Consider the following 13673-nt stretch of genomic DNA (forward strand, 5'->3'; position numbering starts at 1 on the left):
AAGTACTGTTTAATACCAAATACATACTTGTAGTGTAGTTATACTGTAAGAAACACTACTTTATTTACAAATGAATGTACAATAGTCTGTACTATACAGGCAGGTGTGGGTTAATGACAGGTAGTGTACATGTATGATAACTAATAACAAACACTACTGTACTTACCAATTGTATGTACATGGTTAGTGTATAGTAGATACAGGCTGGTGTAAGTTAACGACCGGCACATATAGTGTATGTATACTGTAACTAATGAGAAACACTAATGTACTTACAAATTGTATATACAATATATACAAATACCAGTTCTCTACAACAATGCATCTTATTGTATGGTCTTACTAGTAAATAAATATACCTTACAGTGGCATATACTATGCTATAACTTAGATGCCAGGTCCTAAGTAATAACTGTGTAAAATGCAACACTTTATTTTACAGTTCTGTTTCCATGCAGTTACTATGGATGTACTAGTGAATGTACCCAGTAGTTAATACTTGGGTTTAAAGGATACAAGAAAAGACAAACTGAGTACAAAAATGGCACATCAGCAGTGTTTGTTATTAATTATCATGTACACTATAAGTACCTTTCTTTTACTTACACTTGCCTGCATGTACCACACACTTACCCTGTATATATTGCAATATATATATATATATATATAAATAATATATGTAATTTGTAAGTACAGTAGTGTTTCTTGCTAGTTACAGTTAGTTACCCTACACTATAGTATACACTATAAGTATGTGTCTGGTATGGGTATTACCCAGTACTTATCTAGAGTTACATAATAACTACCAAGTATGTACCACTGGTAAGTACAGTAATGATACCATTTAATTACCATGTAAATACCACACATTTGTCTGTAAATACAACATATTTACCATATATGTACAAAGTAAATACGCGCACTGTAAAATAAAGCTTAAAATAGTAGGTTGAAGTGACTTTGGAAAACTACACTGTAAAAATATTCCGTAGAAATTTGCAGCTGGGTTGCCGGTAACTTACCGTAGGTTTAAATTTATGTTATTACTGGCAACATTTTGTTCAAAGTTAAATGAACATTAAACATTTACAAGTCTTTGTCTTTACAGAATTAAAAAACAGCATTAAGCAAAACATTCTGGGAAACAAAATCTGAAGCAAAAAACATAAAAAAGTATGATGATGATTTCTGGTTCCCAGAATGCTTTGCATGAGGCTGTTATTGTATAGTTTTATTCTGTAAAGATTAAGACTTGATAATGTTTGGAGTTTGTTTGACTTTGAACAAACTATTGCCGGTGGATGGCATGGGTTTGGATCTGCGGTGATTTACCGGCAACCCAGCTGCAATAACATTGTAATTTCTATGGATTTTTTTTACAGTTTGTTTTAACTTTATGCTGTATTTTGTTAAAGTGTGCAGCCAAGCTCTGGCCACTGAAGTTACAATAAGAACCCCAAATTATTTGCATAATAAATTTATTGTTTTTTTTAGAACAAATATACTTTGGAAGTGCTGTACTTCCTAAGTTAATTCATCTTAAAAATATTACACTGTAAAAAATGTCTGTAGAAATTACAGTATTACTGGGTATTACTGGCATAGCTGCCAGTAACTTACTGTAGATTTTACATTTATGTTATTTACTGGCAAAAAAATTTTCAAAGTTAAATGAACATGAAACATTTTTAGACTTTATCTTCTACAGTAAGTTACCGGCAACCAGCTGCAAAATTACAGCAAATCTTTTACAGTGTAGTTAACTCAAAAAGTTGTGTAAAATATGTTGTCAACTAATATTTTTAAGTTTGACCAACAAATACAAGCACATAATACATAGGCAGTAGTTGACAATACTTAATGCATGTTATACTATAGATAAATTAAAGAATACAAAACTAAAATGGTTGAATGAATGATGAAACTAAAAGCCTACATTTTAAGATCTTTAAATACTAGTGGGAGTGTAAGCATCAAATGTTTGTGTTATTTTTGGGCAATTAATTTAGATAATTTTATCAATGGACTGGTCATCTCACACAATAGCAAAAGAGTAGGATGTTCAAACTGACTCACTGTCTGATTTGTTACTGCTATGTGTGTGTGAAAGCCTGTCTGTTAATAACTGTGTGTAGTTTTAATTGTAAAATGCAATGTGTGAAGTCCAATGCAGCTCAAGCAGAGAAATGATGAGCTCATTGATGGTCAGTGTTGGCACAGAGGGCTTGTGGGTTGTACAGCAGATGGATGTAGGTGTGATAGGGTGTAACTAAGACTGAGTTACAGCACAATGACAAATATTGCTGTGGATGATCATAGAACAAAGTGCTGTAATATATTTGACATAATTTAGTCTTTAAATATCTTAATTAACTATTTTTGGTTAAGTGGTTCCATAAATAACCTTTAACATTTAAATAACCTTTCTAAAATTGGTTCAGTGTAGTGAGAAAATGTGCTTTAGACTATATAATTTGATGAAAGAAATAGTTCTTTGAAGAACCTTTGACTGAAAGGTTGTTGGTAGAACTACAGATGGTTCTTCTATGGCATCGCTGTGAAGAAGAATGTATGTTTAGGTTGTGATCTATTCTTAGTTCAGTCTCTGTTATGAGTCAATAAACTTACCTGAGATTTAAATTAAACACATGTTTGCATGCATGTCCATAAATAGCTGAATTTTGACTTCCAATTATAAAAACTACATTTTAAAGCTGGTTATGTTCACATGAAGAGGCATGAAAATAGGTGTTTAAAGCTATTTTTGTAGGCTTAGAGGGGTCATGGTAGAATGGGTAAAAAGGAGAGTGGTTTTCCTGCCGCCCCCACTAAACACACGTCACAATCAGGCCATTAACAGAATTAAAACATATTCATGATAGCCATGACTGAAACAATACATAAATTCTCCTCTCCAGAGATTGTCAATTAGAGACTGCATTACAAAAGAGTGCAAATATTTAATTCATGCTTTATGTGGGAAAAACTGTCGTAAAATGTGAAATTGCAATGAGAATTTTATTTATAAATCACAACAACACATGTTGACCAATGTGCTCATCATTACCTTAAAAAATTACGATAATAACAAAAGAGACATAATAAAAACACTGTCAATGAGTAAACGCCAATAAAAACAAATGTGTTTCAAGCTGCAGGTCCTAATATTGGGTCAAAAAGTGATGAAACCACCAATGCATCAGCCCAATTCAGCCCAAGAGCTGGGTTTGTCCCTTTTTGACCCATATGCAACACTAGGTTAAAAATAATTCACATGGTTATATTGCAAAAATGTATTTGTAAAGCACCAGTCAACAATGACTATTTCCAATAACTTTCAGTTTTTGTTTTTATCAGTTTGAATGAAAAACATCCCAAATTGACTTCATTTGAACTGATTAAATTAATTTTCCCATGAGTTCAAATCAATGTGTTTGAAGAAAAAATATTTTGCATCTCCTGCAATGCACACATTTAGTTACTAAGATACTGCAGCTCTGTTGCCATGGGTGCAAAGGTACAAAGATGGTAAAGTATCAGCTGCATGTATAAACCAGCAAATGAAACAATAATTTTCGCAGAAACGAAATACAGTTCTGTTCCAGAAAAAAATTACTCCCTATGATGTCCAAAGAACATATAACCACTTATAGATCTGTTGTGTACTAATTCACAGAATGCAATAATTTACTACCAGTGCACCAAGGATGATAATTTGTCAAAGTATTAAGATGAAGCTTTTCAAACATACATTTTCAAAATATTATAATTATCCAGGTGAACAGCACCTTTTAATTCTTATAAAAGGGCAAGGAGTCATTGCACATTGAACCCATTTACAAAGTCTCCGTTTATGAAGATTACACATTTTCTCGATGAAATTATTCTGATTATACCAGATGACTATGCCACCCATGAACAAAACAAGTAATGGGGTTAAAGAAGCAGCATCTTTCTCGCTCTCAAATGTTCGGTCCAGCAAACCTTTCCATCAATGTTGATGCCACCCTGTAAAAAAATTCAGCATTTTGGTCAAATCAACATATATTTTTATGTTAATTTAACTTAAAAAATGTAAGTTAAACAATTTCAGCTTGATTTATGTCAAGCCAAAATTTAAAATAGTAGGTTGATTGACTTGCAAAACCAACTTCATCCTGCATTTTATTACAGTGCAGAACTTTCATGCTGGGGCTGTCTCTTTTCTTCTCTTGCCTATATTTGCTACTCCTATCCACCTTGCCATTTTAAACATTATATATTCATTATAGTTCAAAGGCTAAAGGAGAACTGTTATTTTATCAGTAATGGGCATAATTGCGCAGGCTGGACCGAAGAAAATAGGGGAAGGGACAGTATTGATGCAGTTAATGACAGCTCAGTGCCACACTGAATGTAAGATTTTACAAACAGGAACTATGACTCAGTCTTATATTTAACCCCAGAAGGTAAAGCTGACACATCACCTCTCCGCAGGTGATGGATGAACAGGATGCCAATTAGAAAAACTGCAACACAAATATGAATCTCATCACCATATTCTACATAGAATAAAACGTTATTAAAGTTATAGAAATCCAGTGAACACATTACTCTGACCGTCCTTGAACAACTATATTTAGAATGCTTTAGAAAACTGGAAACATTAAAATAAATGAGCTGTGTGTTAAAAATAGCCTGAGCAATGAAGGAAAAGAAAAAGCAAGCAGAGTTACAAGGTTGCGGATTGAATGAGCTTCATGAACGGGGAGAGGAGGGGGAGATGTGTAGGCGACAACTCGGAGCTCATGTAGAGTGTGTTTAAAACTTTAGGAGCTATACAAATGTTTTTCCTATGAACTTTGCTACTTGTTATATTTTAGGTTATTTAATAAACGCCAAAACAACTAGTAACTGCAAAAAAAGCAACATGACAACGAGGTTATCGTTTTACAGCGCAATTTGACAAAAGAAGTCCGCAGAGAGTGCTGCAAATATACAATCCTGCCCTTATCGTGATATATTGCGGTATACGTCGCAGTATCAGCACCGCTATTTTATGCGGACCATCAGTTGTTGACAACACTAAACGTGGGTCTTTTTTACCATTATCGTCCACAACCCTGCCATTTTGAGAGTTGCCAAGCAACAAATTATCCATCATTTTTAAAGTTAAAAGAGCGAAGACCTTGATTCTCTCGGTTTAAAATAAACATAACATAAAGACGGAGAAAGCAACCAGACACGTGTCCTTCACTTCTCCTGTCATGTTCCCTTCGCACAAACACACCATCACACACGAATCACACGAAAGAAATGTACTGTTTTGTTGTTACTTGTAAGTTTACAATGTTAAAAGCATTTGAGATCCATCAATTTAAGGTCTTTAAGTATGTCAATAGCTTTGACAACAACCTATGATTGTTTAGGCATAAGCGTACACGTATAGCTGCTCTTGACCCCTGTACATTTTTAAAACGATATATTGTAGTAGGCTAGCACAGATATATTCAGTCATATCATTCAGGGTTTTTTGTTCATCGTCTATTTCTTTCGGTAAATATAGCCTATCGTGACCCGTCACTTGTTTAATTAATCCTACTTTGCCTTAATTTTTACGGATTACTATCAACCCGACTACATGCGATTTATCTTACTAATGATGGTGTGTGGGGGGTGGTCGTAGTGTAAATTGTTTTCTTTATCGTGGTTATTATTTGTTTTCTATTTTATTGCATGGGCGGCATTTAAAGTTGAGTCGTGAGTTACAGTATCTGCCTCTTATTCTATTAAAGGTGGAATAACCATACTTTTTAATCCCTGAAATCAGATTTTACATAAAATAAACTTCTCATTGTTTTAAACATTGAATAACCAATAAAATATCATGCCTAAACAACAAGATTTCCCAGGAGGGCACTGCGCAGTTGAATTCTGAGCTCTCAGTGCAGATACAGCGCAGCTCTATGAGCGCAACAGGATGATAACTGCTGCCTCCCTTCAGTTTTGTCCAAATCTGGCTCTCTGCGTTGAAAGGGATCCCATATTTATCCTACGTCATCATCACAGAGCCACAGAAGCAATATGCAGACATACTTGGAGAACAGATTCAAATTTATTTATGCACGCCCCCCATCATTTTTTTTTCAGGTTTGCTCTATATAAAGGGTCTGGATGAACTGTTTCCATCAGAAACTTAGTACGAAAGCAAGAGAGAGACCAGATAGAGAGAGAGAGATCTAATTTATTAACAGCAGCAATATTTAAGAATATATGGACGAAGTAAAATGATTCTCCACATTTTTGAATAACTCTTTTTAGTATCACAAACTGGCACAGAAAGTAGCAAATACCTGTCGGAATGATGGCTGAATAGCTTTAACAGCAGGCAGTCAAGCAACAGGAAATTTCAGCCAAATTTTTGGTCCATCGCAACGATTCGTTGGAGACAATGTACCGGTCCACCAAAGGAGCATCAAAAGCTCGGAGAGATCAAATCAACGCGGAGATTCGCAGCCTGAAGGATCTTCTGCCCATCTCGGATGCTGACAAGGCTCGGCTTTCATACCTTCACGTTATGTCCCTTGCCTGCATGTACACGAGAAAGTCCGTCTTTTTCTCACAAGGTATGCTTAACTTATCTTTGTAAGCTTAACTCGTTTAAACTCAAAGATGATAATAATAATAGCCTATAGTGAGAATCTTTGACTCTGTCCAGGGTGCTGAAAGTCTCTGTCTGTGGTGCTGATGTTGAACATGTTGTTTTTATTGAACTGATTTTAAAATATTTTCTTATTGCTGAAAAATTAGACATTGTTGACAATGCATGTAATAAATACGCTGCTTTAGCGCGAGTTTAAAGGTGTTTTGTCGTTTTGCCAGTGGCGGCAGGTCAGGACGTGAGCCGGAGCGCGCTGTCTTTGCCGGAACTCTCGGAGCTCGTGCACACGTTACCCGGCTTTCTGCTCGTGCTGACAAGTGAAGGAAAACTTTTGTATCTGTCCGACAACGTCTCAGAGCACCTTGGCCATTCAATGGTGAGCGAGAATAACAAAAGCATATTTTGGTTAACTTTGTAAACATTTGATCAGCTTGTATAAATTCATATCAAAACCTATATTTGGGATTATTCAGGTGGATCTCGTCGCTCAGAGTGACAGCGTGTACGACGTTATAGACCCATCTGACCACTTCATAGTCAGGGGCAACCTTGTGCCTATAACTACACCTGACACAGGTAAACGAACACTGTTGATTCACCCCTTCATTTTAAGCATATATCAATTGAAATGACTAGATATAAGCTTACAAAAAAGTTGAAATTGCTTAACTTAGTTTGATGAGGTAAAACATACAGTATGATGTCATGACTGATTAATCACATCATTTACTACGGTGAAAGGTTTTAATCCCCTGAACCTTTGTTTTTGTTTTCTCCAGACCGCCTCTTTCGCTGCCGTTTCAGCACTTCAAAGTTTGTAAGGAGGCAAGGATCAGGAAACAAACTGATGCTTGTCAGGGCGCGCTGTCTGCCTCCTCCCTACCACGCTTCCACCTACTGGACCTCCAATCCTGTGTGGGTGTGCTTTTGCTCTCCGCTAGAGTCCCATAGCCTAAATGTTTCTTCGGCCAGGAATCCTCTCCCTACTCCACCTGCTGAGCAATCATTCCTGCTATCCTGTTTCCAGTCTCGGCACAGCCGGGATATGAGAATTCATACGGCACAAGAAAGGTACAAATCCTTTAAATGAGACTATTTCCTCTCTGCTATAATTATAAATGTGAATTTAATATAATAATCTATTTTCCCTTCTTTCTCCGGCAGTATAAGCATATACCTCGGTTATGACATAGAGACTCTGCGCTGTCGCTCTTGGTACAGTCTGATTCATCCTCGTGATCTCTCTCATGCCTCTGCACAGCACTGCGCCCTGCGTAAGTAGATACAGCATTAAAAAATTTACTTGTATGATCATATGTTAATTTTATGTTTTGTGTGTTAACTGGTCATTATTGCTATTCTCAGTACATGAAGGCGGAGAGAGACAGGTGGAGATGGTGGTCCAGGTGGAAGCAGCTGACCACTCATGGGTCTGGCTTTATATTGTTCTTCACCTGGAAACTGGAGAATATCCAATCAACAGCCATAATTATGTCATAAGGTACATGTTAGTTGTAATATTTCTGTAATAGCTTAATTAATAATGCAACGTATTATTAAAATAAAATCATATAATGAAAAACCATAACAGTCCGTTCTCTTGCCATCCCTCAGTGAGTCCGAAGCCTGGTCGGTGCGTCAGCAGATGTACTCAGAGCAAAACCAGCTGGCTCTCCTGTACCAGGAGGAACGTCGATGCTCTGATCCTCTGTCCAGCCCGGACCAAGTCTTCACACCCAGCAGCAGCGGCCTATCATCGCAATCTTTTGACTTCAGCTTTACAACTTCTGGGCGGAGCTCCTCTGAGGAGTTCCCAAGTACCTCCAGCATGACTCGTGGCCCTGACCCCCCTCAGGCATTTTCTCAGGAAGAAGGAAGCCATGGCAGTCACCAGATGTGGCTTGCGGACACCTCAGAGCAGTCGTCCGTTCCTACTGAACATCTGACCAACATGACCCAAGCCGCTCCTCCATTCAAAGCTCCTAAACGGCAAAACTCCGAAGAGTTTATCTGTACACCCCCCTACACCCCTAGAATAGGAGGGGGAAGTTTTATTTTTGGTGATGAGGCCTTTAAACCAGACTATAGCGTTGTAAGTAAAAGAAGGCAGTCGGTGACCTCTGTGAATTTTCAAGTGTCCCTACCTGCAGGCACTGGGCAGACGATGCCAACTCAACATTGTCGCAAACGTCTTTATGAGACGCTGCCACTCACTCCAGACAGCCCAGGGGGTGATGAATGCCTTCTCATGGCATTGCCAGAGATCAGGGGACCTCTATACATAGACGTCCCTCATTTTCCCTACCACGCTCCCCCCGAAGGCCTTTTAACCCCCGAGGCTTCGCCCACAAAAAAGCCCTGTTTGGATTTCTTCTCTGAGGAAGAAAACAGTGAAATCGAAAGAATGGAGATCTCTCTCCTAGCTCAGTATATTAGCACTTTAGCCGAAGGTTTCTGTCACAACCACCCACAAGCCAAATGTAACCCTTCATCAGCTCCCCCGCATCACGCCTCTTCCCACAATCCCGCTGCATCCTTTGAGGGGCCAAACTCCTCCTTGGCTCACATTGATGTCACTACGTTTGAGGAGACAACAGTAGATGGTATCCCTCTTTCAGATCCGTCATCCACCTCCCCTGTACCTCCCTCATCTACGCTCATCTACGCTCAGTGCTCCCCTCCTGCCCCTATAAACCACAGCTCTCCTTTGAATGGTGTACACCACCTCTGTAGCGTCCAGTCGACGCACTGTAATTGCATGGACGGGGGTGAGCAGCTGGAAGCGGAGAGTCCTGATGAAGAAAAGGGTTATACTGTGATGGACATGGAGATGATGTCCAACAGCGCACCAGCTCCTGCTCTCACCCCTGCTCTGCCTTGTGAACAGTCCCTCCTAGAGGAACTGGTCAACATGGAACCTGTGTTTGGGGCAACTGCTCCAATGACTCCTGCCAAGAGGCAACAAGATGAGTTGTATCAACTCCCTCATCAAGACGGTCAACAGATCTTCTACCAAGGTGATTATGAGATTGAATTATTGTATTGCTCCATAAAATGTTTATGCTTTGATTATGTCTAAACTCTTTCTTTTTTCTTCTTACAGATGGAACAAGTGATCACATGTTTTAACATAAGTCTGTGACTTAATTGAAGTATGGCATATTGTCATCTTTTACAAAAACGTCTTTTTCTAAAATAATGTAGTAGAATTAAATCAAAGTGTATAAAGAAACATATATATGTTTAAAATTCAATATCACAAATGTGCGTTCTATTCATATTGGACTGTCACTTTGGAGACAAATACTATAAAGTATAGGTTGTTAAGGCAAAAGTGCCATTTTGTATTCACTTATAGTGAAGATTGTGTTTTACAGAAAATGTGCCCAGCTAAAGTATTTTTGTGATTTACTGTTTTCTACATAATAATGCATTAATGCAAAGCACATTCTGTAAAAATAGATATTTTTAATATTGACAGAGTAAGGTCATGTCAAAGATTGAAATTAAAGTAAAATCAATGATTGAAATCAAACTTGTGATGAGACTTTAGCCCTGATTTTACAGGAAGGGTCACGAATATATATTGAAAAAAACCTGTATGTATCGAGCCATCGTAGCGTTCTGCGATTAAGTATAGAGGATTGATTCCTACTCTCTTTCTATTGCTTTTTATTGATCTTGTTGACGACAAGTGTTTGTGTTAGTACATGAAAAATACTTTAATAAAAATATATTTCTCCATGTTTTGTCCTTTCCACATTCAATAAACGTTTGTTGGAGATCCAGAAATGATGTTACATAAGATTTATCTAATCAATCTGTCATATTTTCTTATGAATTGTACGCTCTCTTGTTTTCCAAATATGTATATGAAAGTGAAATAAATGCATCAAAGTAAAGTGCATCAGTGTGTTTCATTGTTTCTGCCGCCTCCATTGTGCTCAACTCTCGCTCTCTCCTTCATTCACTGCATTTTTAGTTTGTCTCCATGGTTTCCCGAGAACTGATTGACGCAGATGATGAGGCGCTATCTATTTTTCCTGACGTATGCTCTTGACTCACAGTAGAGACAATCAACCTCCTACTCACACAATACACACGCATATACATCTGCTGAATGCATACTGTACAGCGAATAGCCAGCCCACACTTTCCCATTATACCTGGATGCTCGCGGTGCGTGATAATACCCTATATGGCCTTTCCTGCCTGCCCGACACTCTCTCGATCTCTGCTTCCATTTATTCTCTTGTTGCCGGGTGGATGAGAGATCTTCCTTTGCAATCTCCACCTCCGATGCCCCTAAACTATTGTTTCCTCACCAGTTGCACCTTTTCATTCAGTCCAGCGTCCGGAGCTGTAATGACCCTCCCACACAGTACCAAGGACCTAATATCCAAAAATATCCAACTGCACAAATCAGTCCCCCAACGCACTCTTTGAACAAAATGCATGTCTATGCCTCCTGTCCTTGTGAGTATGATGTACCTTCAGCTATGAAGAGGAATAAAAATAGACAGAACTCAAAGAAGGAGGAGGAAAATAAGAATGGGGAGCACTTGGATGGTGCACAAGGGACTATCGCTGCTTATTCATTCTACTTTCCTCCCACTCGTCCAATCAGTCAGCTGTATTTCTTTTCATCCTCCCTATTTCACACATCTGTGCTTTCCCATTCATTAGTACCCTCTCTCCTTTTTTATGACTCACTCGTACCTCTTTAACTCATCTCTTCCTTCATCGCGGCCTTGCTCTTCAGCGGCCTACAAATACGTCCACACAAATAGCCCGCGGCCACTTACATTAGAATGAAAATGCAAAATTAAAGACGCACTTGTCTTGTTTTCTGGAAAATACGATGAAAACAACCACTTACTTTGTCTGTGCTATTCAACGATGCACTAAATATCTCTATACTGAAGCACAAATGGAGTGATATAACATTAAATGGATCAGGTTCTTGATAATGACAGTATATTGGCAGAGAGGTTAGGAAAACAAAAACAAATATAAAAGTATTATTTGTTCCAATCTAAATTGTTTTTAATCCTGTCTCTCAACGGTCAATGCTGACGTTCAGTGGATGTCCATGGAATTGATGCTGATCTAATCAGCAAATATAACATTTAATACTTTGCAACAAAAGTTAATTATTCTTTTAAAAAAAATTTTATTTAATAAAAAATTTAAATGCAAAGCTATTTAGGTAAATAAAAATCATTCATTATTACAATCAAAAATATATGGGAAATCAAAAAATATACAAAATTGATTTTTAATGATATTTCAATATGTACATCATTCTGCACAGTGTGTGGGCAGTTATTAGCTATACTCATTGCCCAAAAGTTATGCCTCCCATCCACAGGCCTTGGCCCTACACAGAAACTATACAGTGCAACAATTACTCTAATTATATTGTACTGCAAATGACACAGTACTTCGTAGAGTGAGGCAGTAAAAACCCAATAGTGGGTGAAAAATGTGGGTTCCCTTTAATGCCAGTGACGCCAATGTACCTTCTGTAAATAGAATATACATAATATAACCGTAAATAGATGGTCTTTATGGTCTGCTTTACAGTTGTTTCCATTGCATTAACTGTAGCATCATAGTGATAAGCTAGATGCTGTATAACCTGATATAGGTGTATCCAAACCTTGACTGAAAGTGTACTTTATTTCTGTGATCACTTGATTTGCCACAGCTACCATCCCTGCCTCCCAGATTGCATGCTATCCATACCTAATAATTTTCAAAATTAGAAATAGCAAGTGTGTCCCAAATCAAACTCTAAAAAATTATCAAAAAGTCATAAATGGACAAGCCCAGCCGTTGTGTTAAATTAACCCAGAAAATGTTTATATTTGACCCAACAATGGGTTAAAATAATGTTTTTTCAATGTTATAGTGATCATATATAACAGACGATGCCTAAAGAAGACATTTAGTCCTGGATTTTTTTTTTGTACATATTTCCTGTATTTTCTGTTTGTACCTTAATAAAATAGATTGAAAAATAAATATGGATGGACATTAAAATTTCTAAAACAACAAGTCTGGTGGTGGTGGCCTAAGATTTTTTTTTAAATGTACAAATAGTTGTTGTATTAAAGTATAAGAATAATTACATATATGTAATAAAGCAGATTGTTTCTTTGTACAAGATTATCAACATTTATTAACCTGTTTTCATGTGAATTATGAGAACTACCATCAAATGTAATATTTTTATATTCTGGTGAAAGATGACGTAAACATTCTTTACAAATATATTTAAACCCACAACACTACATACTTTCTGCATACTATTTACACTTATAATGCATCAAAGTGTGTAACAGAAGCTACATAGTTCACAAATCTATTGCAATGTATTACATAACTATGTTTTAAAAAAAGAATCAAATCTAAACCCATTTACAAGCAATGTATCTTACCTCACTATAATGGGAAAAAAATTATATGTTTTATGTTTATGTAATAAGGAGTAGGGGAAATCACATTTCAGAACAATTAGAATATTTTAATAATTTTAATATTTTGATTTAGCCTAGTCAATGCCCCTCTGCAGTACCGCTACGGCCCACTGGGGGCAGCGGCCCACAGTTTGGGAAGCAATGCTCTAGTAATGGACAAAAAGCATTGCAGTGTACCAAAGATAAATACGTTAAAGTGTCCACTAGATGGCAGTAGTGATGGGACAAACGAAGCTTTTCGAAGCTTCGAATCAATTGAACCAATTGCTTCGCAAATCGTTTCATTTTTTCGAACCGTTCGAAAGACCATACACGCTGGCGACACCTGCTGGTCAAAATAGTGTAAAAGCAGCAAGATCTGTCCAAACATTTTACAAAATAATAGCAAGATTATTTAATTTAATTAAGACATAACTAAGAGTGTATTCTGTGATTTGAGTTTTATTTATGGCAAACAAATCATTAACACGAACTCCCTTTTTAATTATGCACATTTTTGTCATTAAATCTGTCTATAAACAATAAGTAGACAAAATGGTAGTGTTATTAGT

The 13673-nt window shown here is 37.1% G+C and overlaps 1 protein-coding gene across 2 annotated transcripts; it reads left to right on the forward strand.

Moving 5' to 3' along the window:
* The first annotated feature begins 6078 nt into the window (after window positions 1-6078).
* npas4b (neuronal PAS domain protein 4b) lies at window positions 6079-11121 on the forward strand. 2 transcript variants are annotated; one of them, XM_055181255.2, is made up of 8 exons: window positions 6083-6605; window positions 6862-7016; window positions 7114-7216; window positions 7420-7711; window positions 7805-7914; window positions 8006-8141; window positions 8255-9657; window positions 9744-11121. In XM_055181255.2, exons 1-8 carry the CDS (start codon window positions 6431-6433, stop codon window positions 9767-9769), a joined length of 2400 nt encoding a protein of 799 aa, XP_055037230.2. In that variant the 5' UTR covers window positions 6083-6430; the 3' UTR covers window positions 9770-11121. The 2 variants fall into 2 exon arrangements, with proteins under 2 accessions (XP_073727353.1, XP_055037230.2); XM_073871252.1 differs by lacking the exon at window positions 9744-11121 and having other exon boundaries at window positions 6079-6605; window positions 8255-9724.
* Window positions 11122-13673: the final 2552 nt, after the last annotated feature.

The sequence above is a fragment of the Misgurnus anguillicaudatus genome, chromosome 9 (genome assembly GCF_027580225.2).
Source record: "Misgurnus anguillicaudatus chromosome 9, ASM2758022v2, whole genome shotgun sequence".
NCBI lineage: Eukaryota > Metazoa > Chordata > Actinopteri > Cypriniformes > Cobitidae > Misgurnus > Misgurnus anguillicaudatus.